This window comes from Amaranthus tricolor, chromosome 1 (assembly GCF_026212465.1).
Source record: "Amaranthus tricolor cultivar Red isolate AtriRed21 chromosome 1, ASM2621246v1, whole genome shotgun sequence".
Lineage (NCBI taxonomy): Eukaryota > Viridiplantae > Streptophyta > Magnoliopsida > Caryophyllales > Amaranthaceae > Amaranthus > Amaranthus tricolor.
In genome coordinates this window covers 16,732,219-16,756,268 of record NC_080047.1, presented here as the reverse complement: position 1 = coordinate 16,756,268, position 24,050 = coordinate 16,732,219, and the positions used below count along the sequence as shown (strand labels likewise).

Here is a 24,050-nt window from a genome sequence, read left to right as displayed (position 1 = left end):
ACCAAAATTCAAGAGTATCATTGACAATTTCCCTAAAAATTATCAAAAATAAAAAAAAAGAAAAAAAAAGAAGGAAACATCATGCAAACTTTTAGATTTGCCCGTTGCCATTTAAAATTAAAAAAACATCCGCCCAGATTAACTTTTGTCATTATGATAAAAATCCACAGGCAATCTTAAACATTCTCAGTTCTAATTACTAATTCTAGCTGATTTTCTCCATTTTCCCTCGCAAGATCGATCTTAAATCCCTGCAAAACCTCAAATTTCGATCAATATCCATCATTTTGAGACAAATTAGGCTAGTTCAATCATGAAGAACAGCACAATTTCCGCATCAAAACGTTACATTAAGACACAGAAAAAGCAGAAGCAGAGTCCTAAGAGTCCATTAATGGTAAAAGATCTCAACATTTTATCTTCTTGTTCTTCTTCCTTTTCTTCTTCTACTTCTACTTCTACTTCTGGCACAACTGTTAACTCCGTTTCCAGTGAAGCTCCAATGGGTTGTCTCAGATTCTTTCTTTCTCATGATTCTTCTGATGTTTCTAAAAGTGGTTGCAATAGGAAACCCAGATCTTGTATATCTGGTAAGAATCCCAAATCTACCTCTAATGTTAAACATTTGAAGGAGAATTTGAGTAACAATGGAAGAAATGTAGTGAAAAATCGCAATAATTTGCATAACCTAGAGAAACCCACGAAGAAAAACCCTCCTCCCCCTCCATGTGTTTACCCAAAATCCAGTAAGAAACCCAGATCTAGATCTAATCTATCTGATGGTTTAAGCAAATTGTCTGTTGAAAATACTCCAAATTCTACTCCTGTAATTAAACTAGGAAATGGGTTTCATTTGGGTAGTCATGGTAGCTGTAAAAAAACATGTAAAATGGTTGAAAATAACCCAAAATCTGCTGATACAAGCAGCCCTATTCCCCCAATTCAAGCTTCAGTGTCTCCAGATATACAAGGTGGATCAACTTCAGTAGTGAAAGCAACTCCTACTACTTGTTATGCTGCTGGTCATGTTCTTTCTGGTGTTAGTGATAAGAGAAAATGTAGGCCTAGGGGATTACTCACTATTGGGGATAATGACTTGTTTGGATCCTGTAAAACTAGGGTTTTTAGTAGTAAAGATGAAAATTTCATTGGGATTCTTAAAAGGTCTAGGGTTTCTCTTGTTCCTTCTCTAGAAGAAGCTTCAATGCATTGGATTCTATATCCTTGTGATGAGAAAAGCACAGATATAGATGATAATAAAGAGGATACAAATGGGGTTAAATTGAATAGCCATGATATTGTAATGCCTTCTAAATCATTTAATTCACCTTCATCAAGTCTTGGCTTTTCCTCTGATTGTGATGCCACAAGTGTTTCTCATGGTAGTGAGAGTATGAGCTCGGAGTTTCGAGCCCATTTATGGCCTTCATTCGAGCATTTTGTGCGTTGTCCCTCTCCGGCTTTGGTTTATGTTCATGATTATGAAAGTGAAACTACATTAGGGTTAGAAGATTCAGTAGGAAGTGGAAATGTTATTCAAACCCCACAATCAAATTCAAGTTCTGAAGATATTGGATTATCCCGTTTGAGTATAGATGAGTTATCTAGACCTTGGTTTGAATGTGAGCTTAATTCGGTAGCTGAAGCTCTTACCAGAGTAAGCTTGTCTCCAGAATGTGAGTTACCTATGCTGGATTCACCTAAGACGAGTTTTGAGTTTAAGCCACTGATTAAACCAGATAATTCAATTGACTTCGCCAGTTTTCGGAAAGCCATTGATGATCAGATTTCTTATGGTGTTCCTGAACCTTTGTTTCATAACTCACCTGAATCAGAAGTTCAGATCTCATGGAGAGATATGGATGACTTAGATTGTTGCAGGTGCTTCTCTGATGAAGAAGATAATGCCAATGATAGCAATGAATAATGTATCGCCTTGCAAATCGAAAAAAGCGAATTATGGTCGGTTTTAGGCTATTTTTAAACCTTTTTGAGCGAATCGCAAAAGGCGAATTAACTAGCGAACTATGTTTCATCGGCAATGATCCCTATAAATCTTAGTCATTCCTTGAGGGGGTGGATTGTGATTCTAATAAAAATGGGGATCATGCTTATGACCCTACAAACCGAGGAATCGTAGAATAGTTCCCTAGTAAGAGAACTAGTCGATCGCTCGAGTTAAGCAGTGTTGGTGGAAGTTCTTAGGATATGGCCAAAGACTCGAGCTAGCGAGGGCGCAAAAATCATTAGTTTTAAGTATGATTTGTTGCAAAATCTTGCCTGACATCTTTGCTCCATTTATCTCCTTGTAATGTACTCCAAAATGTATCCATAGAATGATAAACAACTTCTTTAATTTGTTTCAATTTGCAATTTTGCACTATACAACATTCTTTACTACAGAATACAAAGTTCAATTTAATTTATTTGTATGGGTGTATTTGTGAATCTTTGTTTCTTTCTTTTAACAATGAAGTGTTTGATATTCTTGACTCTTAAGGCCCGTTTGTTAGTTGATAATAAATGATGGTAATTAGAATGAAAATTAGTGTAATTCTGGTTAAAAAATATCTCATGTCTACCTTGATGGTCACGCTTGTCCACTTTAATCATCTCATTTTCTTCATAAAATTCATTCCAATGCATTACCATTGAGAGAGATGCTATTAGGTGGCAATGAAAATTTATAAAGAAAAATTTTTTGTGATCAAAGTTTCATCACCATGGGAATTACATGGAATATTTGATGAAATTTTACACTATAAATCATTCTTATTATCACCATTTAGTACCACTAACCAAAAGGGTTATAAATGATAAATTTGCATTGGTTGAAGTGTTACAGTGAAAAATGGATTTTTTGTGCTTGAAATGATAGGAAAACAAGGAATAGGGCAAAAGAATGAACCTAAACTGTCAAGTGTTAAGTAAGCAAAGGCATACATTTTGGATACAAGCAGTAATATTTAATTCATACTGGAACTCCAATGTGGCTCTTCAAGCTTCTTCATTTTTGGTTTAATTTATACAATTTTTTAGAAGTCGCCACCCTTTTTGTTGTGTCGCTTCTTTATTTGATGAAATTACAAAAATATTCTTTAATTTATTTTTAATTATAAAATAAAATTTTTTTATTATTGAACTAAAATTATTAATAATAATTAAATTAAAAATAAATATTAATTCAAAAATAAAAATTTTTAAAAATCGAAAAATGGACATAGTTGCACATTTTATATGGCTCGACCTAGGCCAAGTCACACGTTTTGAATGATACTCTGGATTAAGCATTAGAAATGATTAATAGACTACTCATATCAATAAGGTGCATCTTCTTTTCTAGACAGCTCATTTGTTGGGAACTCCACAATTAAGCATGCTTGGTGGGGAGCAATCTTAGAATGGATGACCTCCTGCGAAGTTTTCCCAGGTGCACACAAATGAGACCAAAGTGCGCTAGAAAGACTTGTGTTGGTCTGTGGGGGTCAGTCTACAGTCTTCATGAGTAATCACCGGTGGTCTATTGGACTGGGGTGTTACATTTTGTGCCACTAGATACAATTTATTGATTTAATTAATATTTATATTTTCGTTTCTTTAAATTTTTAATTTTAGCTAGGTAGAAGAATTTTTGCAAAAAAAAAAAAGCAAAAGAGAAGTGAAGAGGTTATAATGCAAAAGTTTTGTGCTGGGTTTTGATACGTATTCACTCTTTTAGTCATACTTTTTGATGGAAAATCACATTAATGCAAGGTTTGCGTCATTAAAAACTACACTTAAAAAACTTTTTAACGATATATTTTATGTCTAATTTTGACAACCGAGCGAGAAACGACAATTGTTTAAAATTTGCTTCTAAAAACTCAAATTTGATACATGGTTACTCTTTTGGCCATAACATTTGATAGAAAATCACATTATTTCAAAATTTGTGGCATTAGAAACTAAAATTTAAGAGATTTCCAACGATATATTATAAGCTCAATTCCGACAATTGAGAGACAATTGACGACCATTTAAAGTTTACTTTGATTCTTATGTATCTCATGGGTACTTCTAGAGTTTGTTTGTGTTTTGGTATCATCAAACCTATGTTAGATGGCTATTCTAGCAAATCCACTTCTGGTTAGTCAATGACGTTTACAGGGGGAGTCGTTTATTGAAAATAAAAATTACAAAAATGTGTTTTTTATCTACTACCGAGTCAAAGTATTGTTGGGTAATTCGTTCTTTACTTGGAGGAAGAGCATAATTAATTAAAGTTAGACTAGTGTAACACCTCGTCATTTTATGATGTCATTTTTATTCATATAAATGACTTTTGGAGAGTTTTATTATTAAAATTAACATTTTAAAATTAGTTTAAACCAATTACTTATTTGTAAGTATAGAAATGTTTATATTTCGTTTTTAGTAGACTTTTATAGGATTATTAGATGATGATACATTTTTACAAAATTTAACAAGAGTTAAGTTACTCATTTTGAACTAATTGATCTTGTGTTTATAAACAAGCATATATATCGTTAGACGAGTTAGATTTTCATTATTAAGTACAATTTGTACTGTATAAGATCATCTTACATGAGATGGATTTATGTGATTAATTCATTTCTCAACTGATCACTCTAAGATCGTAAGTTATAAGTGATCACTTTAAAAGTACAAAAAATAACTATTATTAACAAGTGTTCATTATACTTTGAGTCAACCCAATAAAGAGTAAAATAATAGAAAAGAAATAAAAAGGGAATACTAATTCTTAAATAAGACGGTAATACCATTTCTATTGGGCTAACCCAATACGCATATTTTGTCTTAAAGGGATCACTTATAACGTTAAAGTGATTACTTGTAACCTTAAAATGATTACTTACGATCTTAAAGTAATCAATTAAAAGAATGGGCTAATATATAAGCTTATTTCATATGAAACGGTCTCGTACAAGACAAATAAAAAAAAAATTAAAAGGAAACCCTAATTAACTTTTTCTCGTGCCCCTTTTCTCATTCTACTTTTCCTCTCACGCCTCCTCTCTTCCTCACTCACCACCGACCACCGACCACCGACCACCGACCACCGCCTCACGCACCACTGCACTCCACCAAACGCAGCAACAACCAAGCAGCAGCAGGCCGCGACCCTGCTGCGTATTTAGTCTCTCGTACATCCCTGCGCGTGCGCCACCCTCCCACACGCGTGGGCCATAGTTGCAGCAACATTTTACGCGTTCTCCACCTTTCCACAACCGCAACACCACCACAAGAACCACCATTTTTGCAGCCCCATCACCCTCTTCATCCCCATTTTGAGCTACTCCTCTTTTCATGTAAGATTCTTGTTTGTAATTGCAAATTTTGTTAAATTTGTGAGTTTTATCGTCATATTGAGTTGTAGTTATTAAATCTTAGTGAAGATTGTTGTGGGTAAAAGTTGATTTTGTGAATCAAACATGGATAAGTCATTGTTTATGTTAGGGATTAAAATAATGGTTAAATGTGCTACTACTGTGCATTTTGATGGTGTTGTAATTTTTGGACAGCTTTATATAATCTTTTGTAGGGTTTTTGTGGTTGAAAATGACGGTGGTATTAGTTGTTAGTGATGTTTAGGATTGTTGGTTGCTAGTAGTGGTTGTTAATTAACGTTGTTATCTATGTCAATGGTGGTTGATATTGTTAAGATCATTGATCGTTATTGTTAGTAAATCTTAGTTGTTGAGGTTGGTGACATTAATCATTATTGGTGTTGCAAGTTGTAGTTGTGGTGTTGGTTAATTGTTATGGGTTGAAAAGCCTTGGTATAAGTTATAGTTACTTGTTGCTTGACTTGGTAAAGTAACTCCTTGCATTGTCCTTGATCTTTATCGCTATAAAATTTGATTAATATGAAGAAATGCATTTAAGAATTGTTATCATTAAAAGTATTGTCACCATTATTTTGGCGTAAGTGAGCATTATTAGTTCATCGTTTCATGATGTTGCAATTTTATTAAGTTGTGAATCTCACTCATTAAAGAAATTAATCTTGGAACATATTTTGTTATCAAAGTGAGTGGAAACCTTTTGTTGTGGTTAGTATGGATTTGATGATATGATTCATGAACGGGTATAGGTCTGAGTTTGTTGCGTTGCTAAAGTGGGTATTAACATGAGTTGATGGTGTGCTAGCTCTTTCTCATGAACTTGGTTAGTTTTATGCTAAGAAATCTTGTATATGTGCTTGATTAGCTACAAAGTATCTCTTCCTTATCATATTTTTTTTTGTGATATATAGATGTGCTATTATCTCCATCTCATATGATTTTCACTAAATTTCTATTTTGTGTTGTCGTACATACTTTGCACCGTTTACTCTTTTGGTAATGTTCCCACAATTATCTTTTTATCTCATCCACAAGTTCACTATCTTTTCGCACTTAATATTTGTCATTAACCAACTAAAAGGACGGAGGGAGTTTAATCTAAGATGGTCTCATGGATTTTGGGCCATGTATGTTAAAGAAGTCATTTAACTTTATCTATATTAGTTGTAAGCAATTCTAATTAAATATTGCTTCAACTGCAGTTAAATTAGAAATTGGAGTTTGTTTGAAGAAATTTATATTGGTGAATTTTTTGTTGCTTTTACTGGAAATAATTTGAGTTGAATACTTGGGATCTAAAAACCAGATAATGATGTTTTTAGCAATTCTTAAGTAAATTTAAGAGTCTATTTACAGTGAGGAGATTCCAGCATTATGCTACCTGCAGACCCTACCCAAAGACTTACTCTCCAACGCCGAATCCAAGAAGGGGACCTTGTTATAGCCTATGAGCGCCATGACCACATGAAAGCAATCAAAGTAACTAAAGGTTCCATCCTGCAAAATCGGTTTGGAGTATTCAATCACTCTCACTGGGTTGGTAAACCATTTGGGTCCAAAGTTTTCAGCAATAAAAATGGATTTATTTACTTGTTGGCACCAACTCCGGAGTTATGGACGTTGGTTCTGAGTCATAGGACCCAGATTCTCTACATAGCTGATATTAGCTTTGTAGTAATGTACTTAGAGATAGTCCCAGGATGTCTGGTGCTAGAGTCTGGTACAGGTAGTGGCTCTCTTACGACGTCGCTTGCTAGGGCTATTGCTCCTTCAGGTCGTGTTTGTACATTTGATTTTCATGAGCAAAGGGCTGCTTCAGCAAGGTAAGCTTGCCTTCTAATGAATTGATTTATTTAAAATATTACTCTATAGTCTGTAGTCTAGATATACAAAACTGCTATGAACTCGTTAATTGCACTAATACAGTAAAATGGCAGCAAAATAATAAAAGGACCAAAGTTAAATTATATCATAAAATGGATGAACAAAGAAATATTACAACCCTAAAAAGTAAAATAACAAAAGAGAGAACAAGCTATTCGAGATGCTTGTAATCTCCCTATTGAGTATAAAACTCACCCACAATGTGTTTACAAATTTCTCGATGATAATAACTCCCTCATTCCCTCTATTTATAAAAAAAACTACCACTTAATACTAACTTATTCCCTCAGTTACCCTACATGACATTTACAAAATTTACACCTACGTATAACCAATAATCAGGTCATTGCAATATAAGCCGCCTGAAGTTCCACCTTGCCCTCAAGGTGGATAAAAATTAGCTTGTGCCACCTTTAAAGTGATTTTTGAGAAACCCAACAAATACCCATGGCATGCTGACATCACTGACATCGTCATTTTCAAAAATTAACCCTAAATCTTCTTTTCCCATCAGAAACCGGGAGAGAGAAAGGGGTTGGAGAAGGAATCCGAGTTCCATATATGACCAATCAAAGTTCCTCGCTGGGGCACCCTACATTCCCATTTTCCCATTCTTTCTCCTTAAAACCCAAGAACCCTAAAATTATAACAACTCTTTCACTCCCCTCCATCACTTAAATCCTTCTCATGTCGGCCCGGTGGCTTCCTGCCCCCCTCTGACGTCGGCGAACCCAACAACCTAGAGCCCTGCTTCTGCCTTCTTCTTCCAGACGCAGGCCAACTGCCCAAAGTTGTTGGCGAGACCTTGCACCGCCACACTTCCAACTCTCTCCTTTATCTCCTCTTTTCTCAGTTGTCCCTCGAATTCTTCTTTAGGTTGAATCGCCGCTGCGGCCTTCCCAGAGCCTCCATTGCCGCCATGTACTCTGACAACATCCTTTATTTTCTCATGTTTTTTCTCCTTTTTTTTTGTGTTCAGCTATATCATCCTCCTCGGTTTTTCGCCAACGCCGCCGACAATCTCCTTCAATAATCTAGCGACATTTTTTGCTTTCTTCCACTTAGGTGGTTTCATGGTATACAATTACCATGAGTTCATCCTTCATTCCTTCATGGAGGTAGAGCATTGCCTTTTGGCTACAATTGTGTCCCACTAGTTCTGTTTCCTCTAATTGTTCATCACAAAACTCTCAAATTCCTTTTTGCCATTTTTCATAAATATCAATCATCGAGGTTGGTTTGAATGAGTGAATGACATTATTTGGAAAACCCTTTTTGTTATCTCTAAGGGTGAGATTTCAGCCCCAAAACCCCCAAAAAATACATCAAGATTAGTTTCCTCAGTATCTTTTGGATTCGCGCAATCTCTAGCGAGTTTTCATTCACCGGGATAGTACTGCTCTGATATCATGTTTGCTATGAACCAATTAATTGCACTAATACTGTAAAATGGCAACAAATTAATAAAAGGACAAAAGTGAAATTAAATCATAAAATGGATGAAGAAAGATTACACCCCAAAAAAGTAAAATAACAAAAGATAGAACAAGCTATTCGAGATGTTTGCAATCTCCCTATTGAGTATAAAACTCACCGACAATGTGTTTGCAAATTTCTTAAAGATAATAACTCCCTAATCCCCTTATTTATAACAAAACTACCACTTAATACTAACTTATTCCCTAAACTACCCTACATGACAATTACCAAAATTACCCCTACATAAAACCAATTATCCGGTTAAAACATTGTTTTTTTATTACTCAATTAGTTTTTGCGTGTATTGTTGATACATCTCTGATGACATTTATACCCACGTAGTGGCTTGTGTAGTGGACCAGCTCCAAGATTATGATTTCTCATTGTTTCTTTTGAATTAGTTGATATGTAGTTCATTTAAATGACATTTAAAAAATTATCGTGAATAATACAATTTTTTTGATTTTCCTACAATAATATCAACTTTTTATTAACCATGAATAATACCAACTTAAGGGCATGTTTGCCTAGAATAATATCAACTTTTTTTATAGTAGCTTATTTGACCAAAAAAGAAAGGTAAATTAATGCTTAAACAAAAGTTGGTATTATTCGAGGTAAACTTCCCCTAAGTTGGTATTGTTCATGTTAATCAAAAGTTGGTATTAGTGTAGGAAAATAAGCGAAAGTTTGTATTATTCACGATGATTTTTTCAATGAAATTTTGTGCAGATTTTTCTAAATTGTAGTTATATACCTATCATATGATATCTAAAGATATGACTTAATATGTGGATTAGATTGATTGGTAGTCTTTTGTGGCTAAGCTCTTGTATTCCTAGAGAACTGAACTTGATTGATGAAGTTGACTATCCTATTTAGTAACTGAGGTTCTGCAACAATTAGCAGATTGTTTTTGGAATTATTTGGTATTCTACAGCAAGTAGTGAAGTTCAGTGTTTTCACTAGACATATTTGTCCAATTTGTCAGTGATCTTGAGTAAGTTAATAACGTCAACCTGAAGAACAAATTGAAGATGTACATATTTGTTCTTTATGTGAGATGTGGGGGAGTAAAGAGGGATCAAGAAACCTAGAATTGCAGTCAAGAAGAGGGTTCCCATGACTAAAACCATGATGGCTAGCCAATTGCACATATTATACAGCACCACATACAAGCCTGCCATGAAAGCGACTGACATCATGCTGAGGGCTATGCATAAAAAGGGCAGAGATAAATCGAGGGACAACAAATTGAGCTCGATGTCATCAAGGTTAAACATGGAGATGAACATGGCAATGGTGGTGCTGGATACGAAAGCTTGGAACACAAACTTGTGTGCCGAAGTAGCCATCCCTTCATGCTCATGTGATGAGTTGTACCCTCTAGCTTGTCAAATGGAGGGTACATCTCATCAAATGAGCATGAAGGGATGACCACTTTGGTGCACAAGTTTGCGTTCCAAGTTTTCGTATTCAGCAACACCATTGCCATGTTCAACTCCATGTTTTACCTTGATGACATCGAGCTCAGTTTGTTGTCCCTCGATTTATCCCTGGCATATCCCTCAGCATGATGTCAGTCGCTTTCATGGCAGGCTTGTATGTTGTGCTGCACAATATGTGCAATTGGCTAGCCATCATGCTTTTAGTCATGGGAACCATCTTCTTGACTGCTATTCTAGGCTTCCTGATTCCCTTCTACTCTCCCACATCTCACATAAACAAGTATGTGCGCTGCATTTTCAATTTACTTTTTCAGGTTGACGCTACTGGCTTGCTCACGATCACCAACAAATTAGAAAAATCTGTCCAGTGAGTGACTGTGTTTCAATTGCGAAGCATTAACATTGTGATGAACCTAGCTTGTTGCTTTATGCAGCAACACTTTCAGGGGTGTCTGGTAGCTGTTTTTGAAGGATTGGGAAATGGAATCAAATATGTAATTCATTACTTAACTTTTGTTATGGTTGTGTTGTATATTGTTTCTATTACTCTTTAATAAGTGATTTCTTAACTTTGTTGCAACAATGACATAACTTTACCCTTCTTTATACCATACGATAAATAATACTCCCTCTTATTTACTATTATTGTCCCATTTGGTTCTTGCACGTTTGCCAATGCACATATTCAATCATAAATATCTCAAATTGTGTTTAATTAAAAATTATAAAATGTTGATGTTAATAAAATTTACATCGAGACGAATGAAAGTTAAGAGGATGGGAGATCTTGTATTAAAGTTTTCAAACTAAATTGCATTTGGAAATAGGAAATTGCATCTAAGAGTATTGTAACACACTTGTGCTTAGATGTCATGTAAAGTGCTATGGTAAATATTTGAATTTTCGTTGACAGGGAGGACTTTGAGATGACTGGAGTGAGCAGTTTAGTTACTGTGGGAGTTAGAGATATTCAGGGTGAGGGCTTTCCTGATGAATTTTCAGGGAAGGCTGATGCGGTCTTCTTAGACTTGCCCCAACCTTGGCTTGCCATTCCATCAGCCGGAAAGATGTTAAAACCAGATGGAGTAATATGCTCTTTTTCACCCTGCATCGAGCAAGTGCAACGATCTTGTGAAACACTCAAATTAAAATTTACTGGTAGGTTCCTAAAATTATTTGGTGTATGTAGTTACAGATATTTGAAAAATCTCCGGCCTTGGATTAATTTTTGTTTGCCATTGTTAGATATAAGGACGTTTGAGATTCTCCTTCGAACTTATGAAGTTAAAGAATTAAGTACCGAAGTTGGCGAAGTAGATGAAGGTATTTCCTTCCGATCACCACCTCGCAAAAAACGCCAACATTCGACTGCAACAGGAAAGGATTCCGTTGCCACGACAGTGATGGCAAAGCCTTGCAGTGAAGCAAGAGGCCACACCGGTTATTTGACATTTGCAAGACTAAAATGTCTTGCTTAAGGAGTTTGCCTTGTTTTATGGAGTTCCGGCCTGCAGATTTGGAGAATTAGTGCAGTTGCAATGATGTGAAGTACAAATAAAATCGTCTTGTATCGGTTATATCTTGGTATGTTGTGCAGTCCGGAATTTTGTTGTCTTTTTTTTTTTTTTTCCATAGAATTTAGACTTTGAGCATTTTTTACGTAGCAATTTAAGTAGATTTTAGTGGTTTGATTAAGTTAAAGTAGTGTAAGTCATTGATAGTAGTTTAAGTATCGTTTAGTAATACAATAGTAAAACGATGGAAATCTTAGCGTTTTTAAATTAGTAGTGGTTCAAAATATATATTTTCTTATTTTTCTCGGAATGCTACAATTCTACAGCCACCAATCCATAGCTATCCTTGAAGTTGCTTTAGGTCGAACTCAGACTGTTCTGAGGATATCTATTGTAATTTGTATGTGACTAACTACTCAAATTCTTAACTATCAGACTAAAATTCTTTTGCTCTTGAAATCATTTCTTGTGCTCATTATTCTTTCATTTTAAAATATTGAAACATAGGAGTACACGTTATTTACCCTGTTGAAAAGATCAAATTTGAAGTATTGACCACTATCATAGAATTTAGAAAATAAGTTCGGACAAATTCAAACAAAGAGGAGAAGAGTTTGAAGCTGTTCAAAACAAAACCGACGACTCCACCACCAACACCACCTTTATATAGCTTGGTGCAGATGGTTACGAGGGTGACATAAAACAATTTAGGGGTAACATATCTTATTATAGAAGGTCTTGGGAGCAATCATCTCATATTAAGGCTAATAGCCAATCAATTTAATTATACTCCCTTCTATTCACTCAATGTGTCTTATTTGACTTTTCATTATTTTTTAAGTGGTTAAATGAGATCATATGTGAAAGAAAAAAATATTGTGGTTTTAAATTTTAATAGGGGGAAATGAGATTAGTAGGTGTAAAAGTCAGAAGAGATTAAATTTAGTAAGGATAATATGGTAAGTTACATATCCAAAATAGAAATGACACATTTAAGATGACTTGACCAAATAAGAAAATCAAACATTTTATAATGTGATCAGTAATTGATCAATTTAAGGTCATAATTGATATCTTTAAGGTTAAAATTGATTATTTTATAAATTATAATTGATAATTTAATTGGTTACTTTATATGTAATTAATCACTTTAACATCTGAATTGATTAGTTTAACCTCGAAATTGAAGACACTAAAATAATTGATTTATTACAGGTTATAAAGTTGTAAGTACAAATTGATCATTTTAATTTCAAAATTGATCACTTTTATTGACTTATATTTAAATTTATAATTGATTAGTTAATTGATCACTTTCTATATATTTGATATTTTACTGTCTAAATTGTTCTTTTTAACGTCGAAATTGAAGACTTTGAAATAGTTGATCCATTTTTAAGGTTATAAACTTATAAGTAGAAAATTATCACTTTAATGTTAAAATTAATCACTTTTAGGTCAAAATTAATTAATCTTTTTAAGATTTACTTTAAGTTGAAATTTATAACTTAAATGTCAGAAATGATAATTTTAAGGTCAAATTTGAATTTTTATTTTATTACTTTTTGGGTTTTGCATTTTTATTTTTAATTTTTGGTTTTTGCGTCGGCCCAATTATACCGTCTCATATTAAGGTGGTGCCACATGTTTTAATTCAAAACTGCCATTGGAAAACATTACGTCTAAACTAAATATGTTATTCCTAAAATTTTTAATTGCAACTTTGGCTCACAGCGCAAATCGCCCTTTCAAAAAGATATGTCACCCTAAAATACACCAACTTTTTGTTTATACGTTTTGTACCAAATTAGAGCGTTTTTACTTAAGAAAAAATTCTTAGTCACATAATTTGATGGCCAATAAAAATCGATAGAATGCAATGAAAAAAATTCGATTCGAATTTGAATTGTTCTAACATTCTATCTTTCAAAACACACTAATAAAACAAAGAAATAGATGTGTTGTGTATATCCAACTTGGATGAATCATGATTCACGCTTTTATAGTATTTAAATGGAAAATGGTGTATCTTTCAACGATGAATAGCGCTTTGTGGACAATCATACCGAAATCTTCATGGGATTAAGTCCAAATACCAAATGCATTAACATAGACTTGTGTGTATGTCTTCTAGACTTACAAGAAACTACCTACTCATGGCTTTATTAGACACCTTGAATTATCCTTTTTTAAAATTTGTCATATCAAATGTTACACTTCGTATCAACATTTTTCGAAAAATGTTACTCCTAAAAAAGTTAAATATGTTGTATTTTGAGCAATATGAATATTCAATAATTAATTTGTTTGCAGCTCGTATTATATGAGACCGTTTTATCATGAGACGGGCCTATATAATTAATCCATTACTTTAATTGATTATTTTAAGATCGTTTTAAATTTATAAGTAATCAGTCTAAGACTATAAAAAGTAAATATTTTATTTAAGATTGTAAGTGATCATTTTAACGTTATAAGTGATCATTTTAAGACAAAAAGTATATATTGGACTAGCCCAATTGAGATGATTTCACCGCAAGACGGTCTCATTTAAAAATGAGTGATTTGTTTTTGAGGGGAGATTTCAATATTAACTAGACCTCATAATAAAGTTAAACGTATATGATGTGTGATTAAACCTTAGTTAAAGATAATCTGTGAAATAGTCAAGTACTATGAATACCCTTAAAACGTGACCTAAGTAATTTGACTGATGGGTTATGATCACGTTTCAAGCGTATGAAATGAGGTGCAGCTTGGTTATATAATTGTTATTACAAATAATTTTGCTAATTCGTGGAGCTAAAATTAAAAATTTTGCCCCTTTATGGTCATATATAAACGGCTATGCTATATAGTGGTTTTTTTAAAGGGGCTACATAGTGGTTTATATTAAAAGCAAATAATTATGTGACTTAAAGGGTACATAAATCGCTATTCATCTTAGCAATTTATAAAATGTAATTTTTTTTTTTTTTTTTACTTTTTTTAAAAGTAGTTTGGATATTAAATAATAAACCCCTATATGTTACATCGCGATTTATCTTGAATAAAATAAAAATGACTACATGAAATAGCATTTCCTTTTAATAGATTGGAAAAAAACGTCATCCTACACAAACAGTAAAAATGGAATAAATTTTGTCCAAAGTAAACTTAGAATTAAATTTCTTTTTAGTATTATTTAGAGATCAAGATTTCACTTTAAAACATTTAATTTCTCTTATTCTTAAATGACCCAACTAGTTTAAGGCACTCAACTTGTGATTCTCACATATATATTATATATTATACAGAGTATATTTTATTAACACATCCATAAGTGGCCAAATGTTGATGCGAAAGACATGGCTGGCAATTGATAATGCAGCCAATAATATTATATTATTGAATTATAATACATAGTAGACGTAGAGGTATTCATTCAGGTTATCGTATTGATTTCGGTTAGATTTTTAAGGTTATTTTAAAATAGGATTTTGTGTCCACATTGATTTTTACTTTATTTTAATTTGATTTTGAAGTCGGGTAAATTCGGATTTAATTACATAATCGAGTAAATATCGAATCATCAAGTCTGCTTTAAATAAAGTATTATTATTATTTTTAGGGTGGCAAGACTTTAAATTTAAAAATATTCTTCATTAATTTATTAATAAAAGGGAATATTATATAGGGATAGGTATCTCTTAGCATAACATAAATTGAAGTCAAGTAAATGTCCTTATAGTGGAAGACTTACCAAACCCGCCCAAACAACTCTTACAAGAAATTAATTAAACACAAAATAAGAAACCAAAACCAACCTTGAACTCTCCCTTAACCTTAAAGACTATCCTCCTTTTTTCAAGATTCATCCTTTACTTCCAATTTATTTATTTTTTTATTTATCTTCCAAACAAAAATCCACCAAAAAAAAGTTATTTATATAAACTTTTTATAATATTTACGTAAATAAAATTAGAGATATTTATGATTAAATAATGCATTGATATATATGCTAAAATTAATGAAACATTTAAAGAGATTAGAAGGGAGCATAAAATATAAAAAAATAAACCAAAAAATTATCAAAACAAAAATAAGCAGCCAATAGCTATAGTACTTGCACAAATCTGTGTATATTAAATATTACAATCATTTTATTCCCACTCACGCAGCCACTTCTATTATTGAATTATCACTATTATCTTTTATCTCACTTATTTTACATAAATTTAATTACAATGTAAAAGTTTTTTGTCATAATAATGCAAAATATGCTGGACAAAGGAGTGTCTATGGCATGGCATCACTTTTAACCACTATATATTAATGCACTTCATTATTTTCAAATTAGTAAATAAATTATTTTTTTATAATCATGGACTAAATCGGAATCTGGTCCATTAAAAAGTATGTAAAAGCCTTGTATAAAAACTTAAAAAATAACAAGTATTTCTCAATAACTATACTGATTATACTTATTATTCAGCAAAAATACTTACTATTTTAATAAAAGTTTTTTTAAAGATTAATTTACATTAAAATAGCGTGGACTAAATTCATACAACAATTTCTCATTTAAACATAACACAAATTTTTTTAAAAAAAATATTTAGGTAGCTCCTCTAATGCAAGAGAACATGAACATCTTATGACTTGTATATCTCTTAATAATTTGGTTATTATTAGGAGGGCTAGTATACCTACCAATACCACCATTTGATTCATCATGATGATCATACTTGATGAAATTATTATTATATCCACCGTTGATTCCCATTTCTCCGGCCGAGGAAAACCGACGACGATGCCCTTCACCACGTGGCTGCATCTCAGTGGAGTACAATTTATTACCATTTTGCTCATGATCATGATCATGATGAATAATTTGATGATCATCATAAAAATCAGCTAAGTTGTAAGTTTGGGTAGCTCCCACAGACAAACATCTATATTGACTTCGTATTTTATTTCTTTTAATTGCCCTAAAAACCATTGGAATTAAACCTTCCATTTTTATTTCTTTGATCAAATTAATTAAATAAATAACTTTTTTTTGTGGATTTTTGTTTGGAAGATAAATAAAAAAAAAAAATTTGGAAGTAAAGGATGAATTCTGAAAAGAGGAGGATAGTCTTTAAGGTTAAAGGAGAGTTCAAGATTGGTTTGGTTTCTTATTTTGTGTTTAATTAATTTCTTGCAAGAGTTGTCTGGGCGGGTTTGGTAAGTCTTCCACTATAAGGACATTTATTTGACTTAAATTAATGTTTTGCTAAGAGATACCTATCCCTATATAATATTCCCTTTCATTAATAAATTAATGAAGAATATTTTTAAATTTAAAGTCGTGCCAACCCTAAAAAAAATAATAATACTTCTATTAGGTGTTTAAAGCAGACTTGATAATCCAATATTTACTCAATTTTATAATTAAACTCAAATTGACCCGATTTCAAAATCAATTTAATTCAGTACATAGTTGTCTGAAGTATTTTGAGACAACTATTAGTTTTTATCATAAGATCTTTACATTTTACAAATAACGAGACAACTATTTTGCAAGTATTTATATTTTCCAAAATTGTTTCGCCAAGTTGCTATCAAACAATGTGGGTGAATTGTTATCAAACAATGAGGTTGTGTTTATGTGGTTTTCAAGGCTGCTGTTATAATGTGTTTATCCAAATTTGTAAGTTTTTTGTATTATTTTATCCTTTCTACGTTTAATTTTGGTTTTATGTTCGATTATTATATTTATTTTAGTGTGGTGATGTAAAATTAGAAGTTAGTCATTTATATTACTTTGAAAGAGGTAATTGGGTACATAGTTTCAAATATGCACCCAATATTTGAAACTATGTACCTTTTTAAAAAATATCATCAATATTTGATTTAGTATTGATTGATAGGCTCAAGTTGTAACTCAAGTTATAACTCATATTTTCCAGGTTGCTTCATTGATGACTATATGGAATCAGCTTCGATGATGATGATATTTTTTGTCTAGTTGATGATTTTAGACACTTTGGGATTATACTTTTGGAATTATAAAGGCTAACAACGATAATGATGATAATTTAAAGGCTAACGATTATGATGTAAAGGCTATAACTACATTTGTTATTATTCTTTTGTAGACAATTTGATGGTTTTGTTGCTCATGATATTTGAAACTACTTTTGAGCTAACACTTTTATCTAGTTGAAGTGGTTTTAAAAAGTGTATAATCTTCCCATATATACTTGATATTTGAAACTATGTACTTCCTTTTAAAGTTATACATAAAGTGTGTAAAGGCTAAAACTTGATTGTAGATATTAATTAACCCATTTCTTATTTGTCGCCACCAATTTCATTTTATCGCCACCCCCCTTGAATGAAATTACGACTTTACCCCTGAAATTTAAAAAATTACGAAAATGCCACTAAGCTTATAACTTATATAAAAACACTTCAAATCCACTCAATAACACTTTCATCACTTCCATAAAATCAAATTCTTCACACAAAATTAAGCGGAGCTAAAACTTTGGAATCGAAATCGTCAACAAAAATTCGAGGTAAGTTTTTTTTAAATCAATCGAAGCAAAAAAAAAAAAAAAATTTTGAATTCGGCCCAGTCGCACAAAACGTGCGACTGTACAGTCGCACGTTTTGTGCGACTGGGCCAAAACCAAATTTTTTTTTTTTTTTTTTTTTTTAAATTTTTGAAAGAGTTTGTTGTTAGTTAATGTTATTTAGTAAATGTTGTAATAATATGTATTATGATAATGTTGTTGTAAGAAGTAGTTATTGATTTACGTATTCGAAAAAGAAAAAAAAAAAAAAAATTAAAACCGGACGCACGAACCGGTCGCACAAAATGTGCGACTGTACAGTCGCACATTTTGTGCGACCGGTTTTAATTTTTTTTTTTTTATTGTAATGAATTTGTTTAGTGTAATTAATTTATTAAATTTGAGTTGTTTAAATATTTATGAATATAATAATTGTTTAATTATTTGTAAATGTGAAATATTTTACGTGTTGCTTGTTTTTAATTTATTTGATTTTAAGTAATTTAAAATGTTGTCTTAATTTAAATTATGAAAATTCTAGTAAATGGCTGGAAATCAAGGTAAAGGAAAAGGGTTTTTTAGAGGTTTATTAAGCGGCAATAGATCTAGGCCTACTTTACTGAGAGGTGATCCCCATGAGAGGGGGGTTACGGGATCTGCAAGGCGAGCAAGGCAAGAACAAGCGGCCATACATAGTCAGGCCCAACGTTCAAGTACCCTAGAGCAAGTGCGTAGTCACTTTGAGCGCCAAAGTAGCCTACATAGTCATACGGTCGGCTCAGGTGACGATGATACTGATTACGACGAGTCTCTTAGTCGGGAAGAGTCTCTTGGTCAGGATGAGTCTGCATGTCATCCTGTTGATTGGACGATCGTAAGAGGCCATGCTGTTAAGTTCAAGAGTAGAGGGCAGGGCTCGAGTGGCACTTCTGATCAGGCAGGAGTAAGCCAGGCTGAGGATGCGGCTCCACGGGGGAGGAGGCGATCGCAGTCCGCGGACACGGACTGGTTAATCACATCAGCCCAGCCCGGGGGCCCTGTTGATACTACTTTAATACCCAGCTACGGTGGGCACGTAGCAAAGGCTATATTTGAGGGATCGGAGCGCACCCCTCCGATTTTGGAATGTCGTGCTCGGAAGAAAACGTTGGATTCAATCATTAGACTTCAGGAAATGTCTGATGAATTGTACAGAGTGTTACCCGGTACTCCCCTTGGTCGGCTGCCGTATATAATGCACCAGCACATCGACAGTGCTCTCATTACGGCATTTGTGGAAAGGTGGCAGCCTGACACCAACACCTTCCACATGCCGTGGGGGGAGATGACCATAATGTTGCACGACGTGCAACGCATCTTGGGAATTGGCATTGACGGTTCACTTCCCGTGCAACCGTCTGATAATGAATGGCAGCTTGGCCTGGCCGGCCTTTTTGGTATGCCATTGTCGGAGCTGCGTGCGAAGGGGCACTTCACAAGCGGCAGCATTAATGTTGGTGCACTGTTGCAGCTATGCCACCGTTCTCAGTCTATGGATACTCAACGTACCGCCTACTACATGGCTATAGTAGGTTCCACGTTGCTCGTGGATAAGACTAGAGTCGGGATGCGTCCTCACCCTGTTGTTACTGTTACCGCTGATGAGGCTGATATTGCTTGGGGTGCAGTGACGCTTGCTCACATGTATCGCCAACTGGGTATGGCGACAAGGACTGGGTGCAAGACTATTGCTGGTTGCCTGACACTGTTGCAGACATGGATTTACGAGTACTTCCCAGCCTTCCGCCCCCATCCGCGTCAAGCTGACATGCCGAACAAGACAAGGGCAGAGATGTGGTCCCCGTCGAAGCCAATCCGCGAGCTGAGCAGACTGATAGACTGTAGGAGCATACTGGATGCCATGACAGAGGCACAGGTTTTGTACATGACTTCAAACTTAATTGTTTAACTTGTCAAGGGCAGAGATGTTATGTTGATTATTTATTATATTCATTGTGAGCAGGTGGAGTGGACTCCATACTTGACTTATGATAGGTCTTTATTGAACGAGCACCCACGTACCTCGTATATCGGTGGTATCACCTGTTTCGATATCGTGGAGGTCTATTTGCCTGAGAGGACAGTGAGGCAGCTCGGTTTTGCACAGGAGATTCCCCCGGCTCCGCTGAGACCTACCCAAGCTCTGCGACCAGCACAGGGCTCCTACTCAGTTACATTCGCTTCTTCCTGTATGTTTACGGAGATGTGGAGTAGGTTCCCTTACTGTGCCCGCGTAGTGGAGCAGGCACAGCGTCGCGCATCGGTTCCATCAGAGGCTGCCCCGGATTACGTGGACTGGTTTAGAGTGTCTTCCCACTGTTTTCTCATCCCAGGTGAAGGACCTGCTGCTGCGTTTGGTGCTGCTGATAACAGAGTCGAATATGTTAGTATTCCTAATTATGTATTTTATTTTTATGTTTCATAACATGTATTGACTTTGCAATTGTCTGGTTTTACAGTTTGCTGCTGAATTTCCAACTCGACTTGCACCATTGCTCAGGATGCCAGCTATTGCTCAAATGACGCCTCGGGAAAGAGATGCTGCTGATATGTATTTAGAGGATCTTAGAGAGTTGTTTTCCGAATGGCAAGAGTGTAGAGGGCGCAGCCCCTAATAGACATTTACCTGTTTTGTAATGCATGAACAATTGTTGTATTTAATCTTTATGTATGAACAACTTTTTAATCGTTTGAACAATTGAATTATATATAAACACTATGGAGAATCTAAATTCACCGCGTCTCCGGCGGTGTTATTATGCTGTTGTCGTTGTATGTTGCACATTCTACTCCAAAGTGATATCCTATTACGATATTGTCTTTCTAAATCTGCACATGAATTGTTAGCTGCTCTCCAATTTTGTTGGACTGGCGGCAGTGGAGATGAATCATCGTTCATTAAAAGCTGAACATAATGATTCCCGTTTACCCAAAGAATATGTATAAGTTTATTTACGCCATGCATTCCCCCTGTTCTTCTTAAAGGAAGCACTAAACAATTGTACATTGGATGACCATCCGCAGAGCCATAATACGCAATTGCTATGTTTAAAAATGTTGCTGCAGAATACAGTGTTGTCGCTTCCAACCAGTGATCGTACGGAGCAGGTCCTTTATTGTGGGCACCAACTCTGAATATAGCTTCCTCCACCGAATCTGCTGATAAATATAAGCGTGCATATTGTTCTCTATGCGTTTCCATTTCCAAACTCATTGCACGTCGTAACAGAGGCCATGCTTCCTCACCCCCTAACTCTGTGGCGGCAATAGCTCTAAATCCACAATTACCGTCACCTATAACATCAATCCAATCAAACAGATATGGCGGAAGAATAAATGGAATGTGATCTGGCCACGGAAAAAGTGAAAAATCACGACCTGCTGCACCATCTGAATAAATAACAATATATCATTACGCCAATATTGATATAAAACATATAAGATTAAATGAAAAGAAATAAGAGTACCTGATAAGTTGAAACTGAAGTTAATTCCAACTGACGATTGATGCGACCGGCTGCTTGATCTACCACTGGATCTCCCGCGTGATGATGATCTTGATCCGCGACCCCTTGAGGACGATCTACTGTACTCAAACGCACTTTTGTTTCTCCTCAAGGTTCTGCTTGTCATTGGTCTTCCTTTCCTCGGTGGACTTGCTTCGGGCTCAGGTATGTCGTCACCATCGGGGTGCAGCTCATGTTCAAGTACCTGAGAGACGCGTCGTAGTACTGAGGGGTCGGATTTTAAAACTTCATCCACCAACGATTGAAAGTACTCTTTATCATCGGCGTTTGCGTGCCGTACTTCTTCGTTCGCGTCTTCTTCTGCATCTAAATACTTTAACGTTTTCCAAAACGGATGTATATCGTCCAAGTACAAAGCACCATTAGACCTGATAGACAAGTAACAGTAACACGCGCATGGTAATCCGTGGGTTTTTTGAATGACACAACCGCATTTTTCTAAAAGACAACTGCCCAGGGTTAGCATCCGGTTGTGCTCCATCATCAATAGTTCCAAGGCAAATATAGAAACATGACGATACAACGGTCGTAGAAAATTTAGTCGCGACGTTCTTGAAATGGAATTCTTAGATTCCTCAAGAGCTTGTCTTATTTTTGATTGTTGATTCGTAATTTGTGCGTGCGCCCTTTTAAACAGCGTATCGAATGAGCTATTACCGCTACCCAAGTAGTACTTGAAGGAAGAGTGTTGACTTTCAACTCTACTGGTAGTCTGGTTACCCAAGTGCAAACAATCATTCGTCCACGCACGCACAAATTTCTCTTTGTGAGGAATCCATGTTCCTGCCAAATATTGCACGACTCTCCGGTTCCTAGTCGACCAAGTGGACACAATCCCTTCCCATCTGTTTTCAAAATCGGCGATCGTCATACTGTTAACCAAGGGGTTCCATTTTGTTTGCCTGAATAACTGGCCCTGTTGATTTTTCTTGCCGCCACACAATTTATCGACCATGTTCTCCACGTCATTGCCAATATGCCATACGCATAATAGATGTCGTACATCTGCATTAAACATAAATTTAAAATTAATTCAGAAATATATAATACATAGATCGACGATAATTAATAATTAAAACATGTTTACCTGGAAAGACAGCATGAATAGCTGCAGACAAACCCTCATCCCGATCCGTTACGATTACATCCGGCGTCTGCACTGTCCCGTAAATATCCCTCAACCTCTCCAACACCCAAGAATAAGACACAGCCGCCTCATCTCGCATCAAACATAATGCAACCAAGAAATTATGATTCATTGGCGTCATTCCAATGATTTCGCAAAGGGGCCACTTTTGCTTATTCGTTTTGTACGTTGTGTCTATCAACACAACATGGGGCCACGAACGTAGCATCTGGATAGAAGTTGGATTCGCAATCAATAATCTAGTCAACTGATCCTCACTATCCAAGTCCCTCCAAACTACATAATTATGCTCCGTGGCCATATACAGACAGTGTTGAAGAGGAGTCCTACCATCCATCTCTTCTCTCCTCATTGACAGTCTCTCATTGTAAATTTGATTCATACTAGCATAAAAACGAGGAAAATTTCTTCTAATTGAAGACATTATAAATGCTGGTTGCATGCCAGTTGCACTTAGATCTCGTATGTGCTGCCTGATATCCACAGTCATCCTATTTACTCTTATTTGACCATCTATGTACATGAAGAACGGATGGTTATGTATTCCTTTTTCACCAGGAAACACTCTAACCGTCCAAGGTCTTTCCTTTGGGTTACGACTAGTTCCTAAAATCATAAATTTACACCGACAACCCCTACTTTTGGAACCTGGTCGGGGAGCATTGTCTAAGTTATGCAAATCAACACTTCTTTTATCGTAACGGTGACATCTTAAGTACAGACTCACTCTAGAACGCCCTTCTTTTTTTTTATATGAAGCACGTGTAAATTGAAATCCAATTGTTAGTGCTATCTCATTAGCCCAAGTATGTAAATCATCTACAGAATCAAATTCTCTATCGGTAACAAATCTATCAGAATAATCTATATTATCTCCTAAATTTTCAAAGTCCTGCAAATAATAATTATAATAACATTATCATAATATATCAAAATAATAATAACTTAAAAAATAATTATTTCTACAAAATAATTATAATAAAATACCATTATTATAGCACAACAATAGATTAAAATAAAATAATTTAATTAAACAAAATAAATTTTATAATTCGAAGTTAAAAAAAAAAAATAAATAGAAGTCGCACAAAACGTTTTGTGCGA

At 34.6% G+C, this 24,050-nt stretch overlaps 6 protein-coding genes across 8 annotated transcripts; 4 read left to right on the top strand and 2 right to left on the bottom strand.

The window, feature by feature from the left end:
* The first annotated feature begins 313 nt into the window (after positions 1-313).
* LOC130801693 (uncharacterized) lies at positions 314-1,927 on the top strand. The gene has a single exon (XM_057665609.1). The coding sequence runs from the start codon at positions 314-316 to the stop codon at positions 1,925-1,927; it is 1,614 nt and encodes a 537-aa protein (XP_057521592.1).
* Positions 1,928-4,930: 3,003 nt separating this feature from the next.
* On the top strand, positions 4,931-11,791 carry LOC130806364 (uncharacterized). 2 transcript variants are annotated; one of them, XM_057671416.1, is made up of 4 exons: positions 4,931-5,330; positions 6,723-7,189; positions 11,091-11,335; positions 11,423-11,791. In XM_057671416.1, exons 2-4 carry the CDS (start codon positions 6,741-6,743, stop codon positions 11,653-11,655), a joined length of 927 nt encoding a protein of 308 aa, XP_057527399.1. In that variant the 5' UTR covers positions 4,931-5,330; positions 6,723-6,740; the 3' UTR covers positions 11,656-11,791. The 2 variants fall into 2 exon arrangements, with proteins under 2 accessions (XP_057527399.1, XP_057527390.1); XM_057671407.1 differs by having other exon boundaries at positions 4,957-5,330; positions 6,569-7,189.
* Positions 7,157-16,998, bottom strand: LOC130806378 (uncharacterized). Of its 2 annotated transcripts, none has more exons than XM_057671427.1 (2): positions 16,384-16,998; positions 7,157-8,692 (listed from the first exon to the last, which is right to left on the bottom strand). In XM_057671427.1, exons 1-2 carry the CDS (start codon positions 16,688-16,690, stop codon positions 8,667-8,669), a joined length of 333 nt encoding a protein of 110 aa, XP_057527410.1. In that variant the 5' UTR covers positions 16,691-16,998; the 3' UTR covers positions 7,157-8,666. The 2 variants fall into 2 exon arrangements, with proteins under 2 accessions (XP_057527410.1, XP_057527419.1); XM_057671436.1 differs by lacking the exon at positions 7,157-8,692 and adding an exon at positions 11,088-11,282 and having other exon boundaries at positions 16,384-16,997.
* A 1,169-nt stretch (positions 16,999-18,167) lies between these two features.
* LOC130806357 (protein MAIN-LIKE 1-like) lies at positions 18,168-20,187 on the top strand. The gene is made up of 2 exons (XM_057671394.1): positions 18,168-18,236; positions 18,775-20,187. Exon 2 carries the CDS (start codon positions 18,778-18,780, stop codon positions 20,179-20,181), a length of 1,404 nt encoding a protein of 467 aa, XP_057527377.1. The 5' UTR covers positions 18,168-18,236; positions 18,775-18,777; the 3' UTR covers positions 20,182-20,187.
* A 15-nt stretch (positions 20,188-20,202) lies between these two features.
* LOC130801600 (uncharacterized) lies at positions 20,203-20,912 on the top strand. Its single transcript, XM_057665509.1, has 2 exons — positions 20,203-20,655; positions 20,732-20,912. Exons 1-2 carry the CDS (start codon positions 20,203-20,205, stop codon positions 20,885-20,887), a joined length of 609 nt encoding a protein of 202 aa, XP_057521492.1. The 3' UTR covers positions 20,888-20,912.
* A 76-nt stretch (positions 20,913-20,988) lies between these two features.
* On the bottom strand, positions 20,989-23,046 carry LOC130806355 (uncharacterized). The gene is made up of 3 exons (XM_057671388.1): positions 22,887-23,046; positions 21,740-22,804; positions 20,989-21,662 (listed from the first exon to the last, which is right to left on the bottom strand). The coding sequence occupies exons 1-3, from the start codon at positions 23,023-23,025 to the stop codon at positions 20,989-20,991; spliced, it is 1,878 nt and encodes a 625-aa protein (XP_057527371.1). The 5' UTR covers positions 23,026-23,046.
* Between the last annotated feature and the right edge of the window lie 1,004 nt (positions 23,047-24,050).

What these genes read in the sequence shown, in the direction of transcription:
- LOC130801693 (XM_057665609.1), top strand. Translation starts at nt 314, where the DNA reads ATGAAGAACAGCACAATTTCCGCATCAAAACGTTACATTAAGACACAG.
- LOC130806355 (XM_057671388.1), bottom strand. Translation starts at nt 23,025, where the DNA reads ATGCGAGATGAGGCGGCTGTGTCTTATTCTTGGGTGTTGGAGAGGTTG. An exon ending in TATTCATGCTGTCTTTCCAG is followed by an intron (nt 22,805 to 22,886) that starts GTAAACATGTTT and finishes TGTTTAATGCAG; the next exon opens with ATGTACGACATCTATTATGC. An exon ending in CTTCAGTTTCAACTTATCAG is followed by an intron (nt 21,663 to 21,739) that starts GTACTCTTATTT and finishes TTATTTATTCAG; the next exon opens with ATGGTGCAGCAGGTCGTGAT.
- LOC130801600 (XM_057665509.1), top strand. Translation starts at nt 20,203, where the DNA reads ATGTTGATTATTTATTATATTCATTGTGAGCAGGTGGAGTGGACTCCA. An exon ending in CTGATAACAGAGTCGAATAT is followed by an intron (nt 20,656 to 20,731) that starts GTTAGTATTCCT and finishes CTGGTTTTACAG; the next exon opens with TTTGCTGCTGAATTTCCAAC.
- LOC130806357 (XM_057671394.1), top strand. Translation starts at nt 18,778, where the DNA reads ATGGCTGGAAATCAAGGTAAAGGAAAAGGGTTTTTTAGAGGTTTATTA.
- LOC130806364 (XM_057671416.1), top strand. Translation starts at nt 6,741, where the DNA reads ATGCTACCTGCAGACCCTACCCAAAGACTTACTCTCCAACGCCGAATC. An exon ending in CAAAGGGCTGCTTCAGCAAG is followed by an intron (nt 7,190 to 11,090) that starts GTAAGCTTGCCT and finishes TTTCGTTGACAG; the next exon opens with GGAGGACTTTGAGATGACTG. An exon ending in ACTCAAATTAAAATTTACTG is followed by an intron (nt 11,336 to 11,422) that starts GTAGGTTCCTAA and finishes TGCCATTGTTAG; the next exon opens with ATATAAGGACGTTTGAGATT.
- LOC130806378 (XM_057671427.1), bottom strand. Translation starts at nt 16,690, where the DNA reads ATGGAAGGTTTAATTCCAATGGTTTTTAGGGCAATTAAAAGAAATAAA. An exon ending in TGAATCAAATGGTGGTATTG is followed by an intron (nt 8,693 to 16,383) that starts GTAGGTATACTA and finishes GCCATTTTACAG; the next exon opens with TATTAGTGCAATTAATTGGT.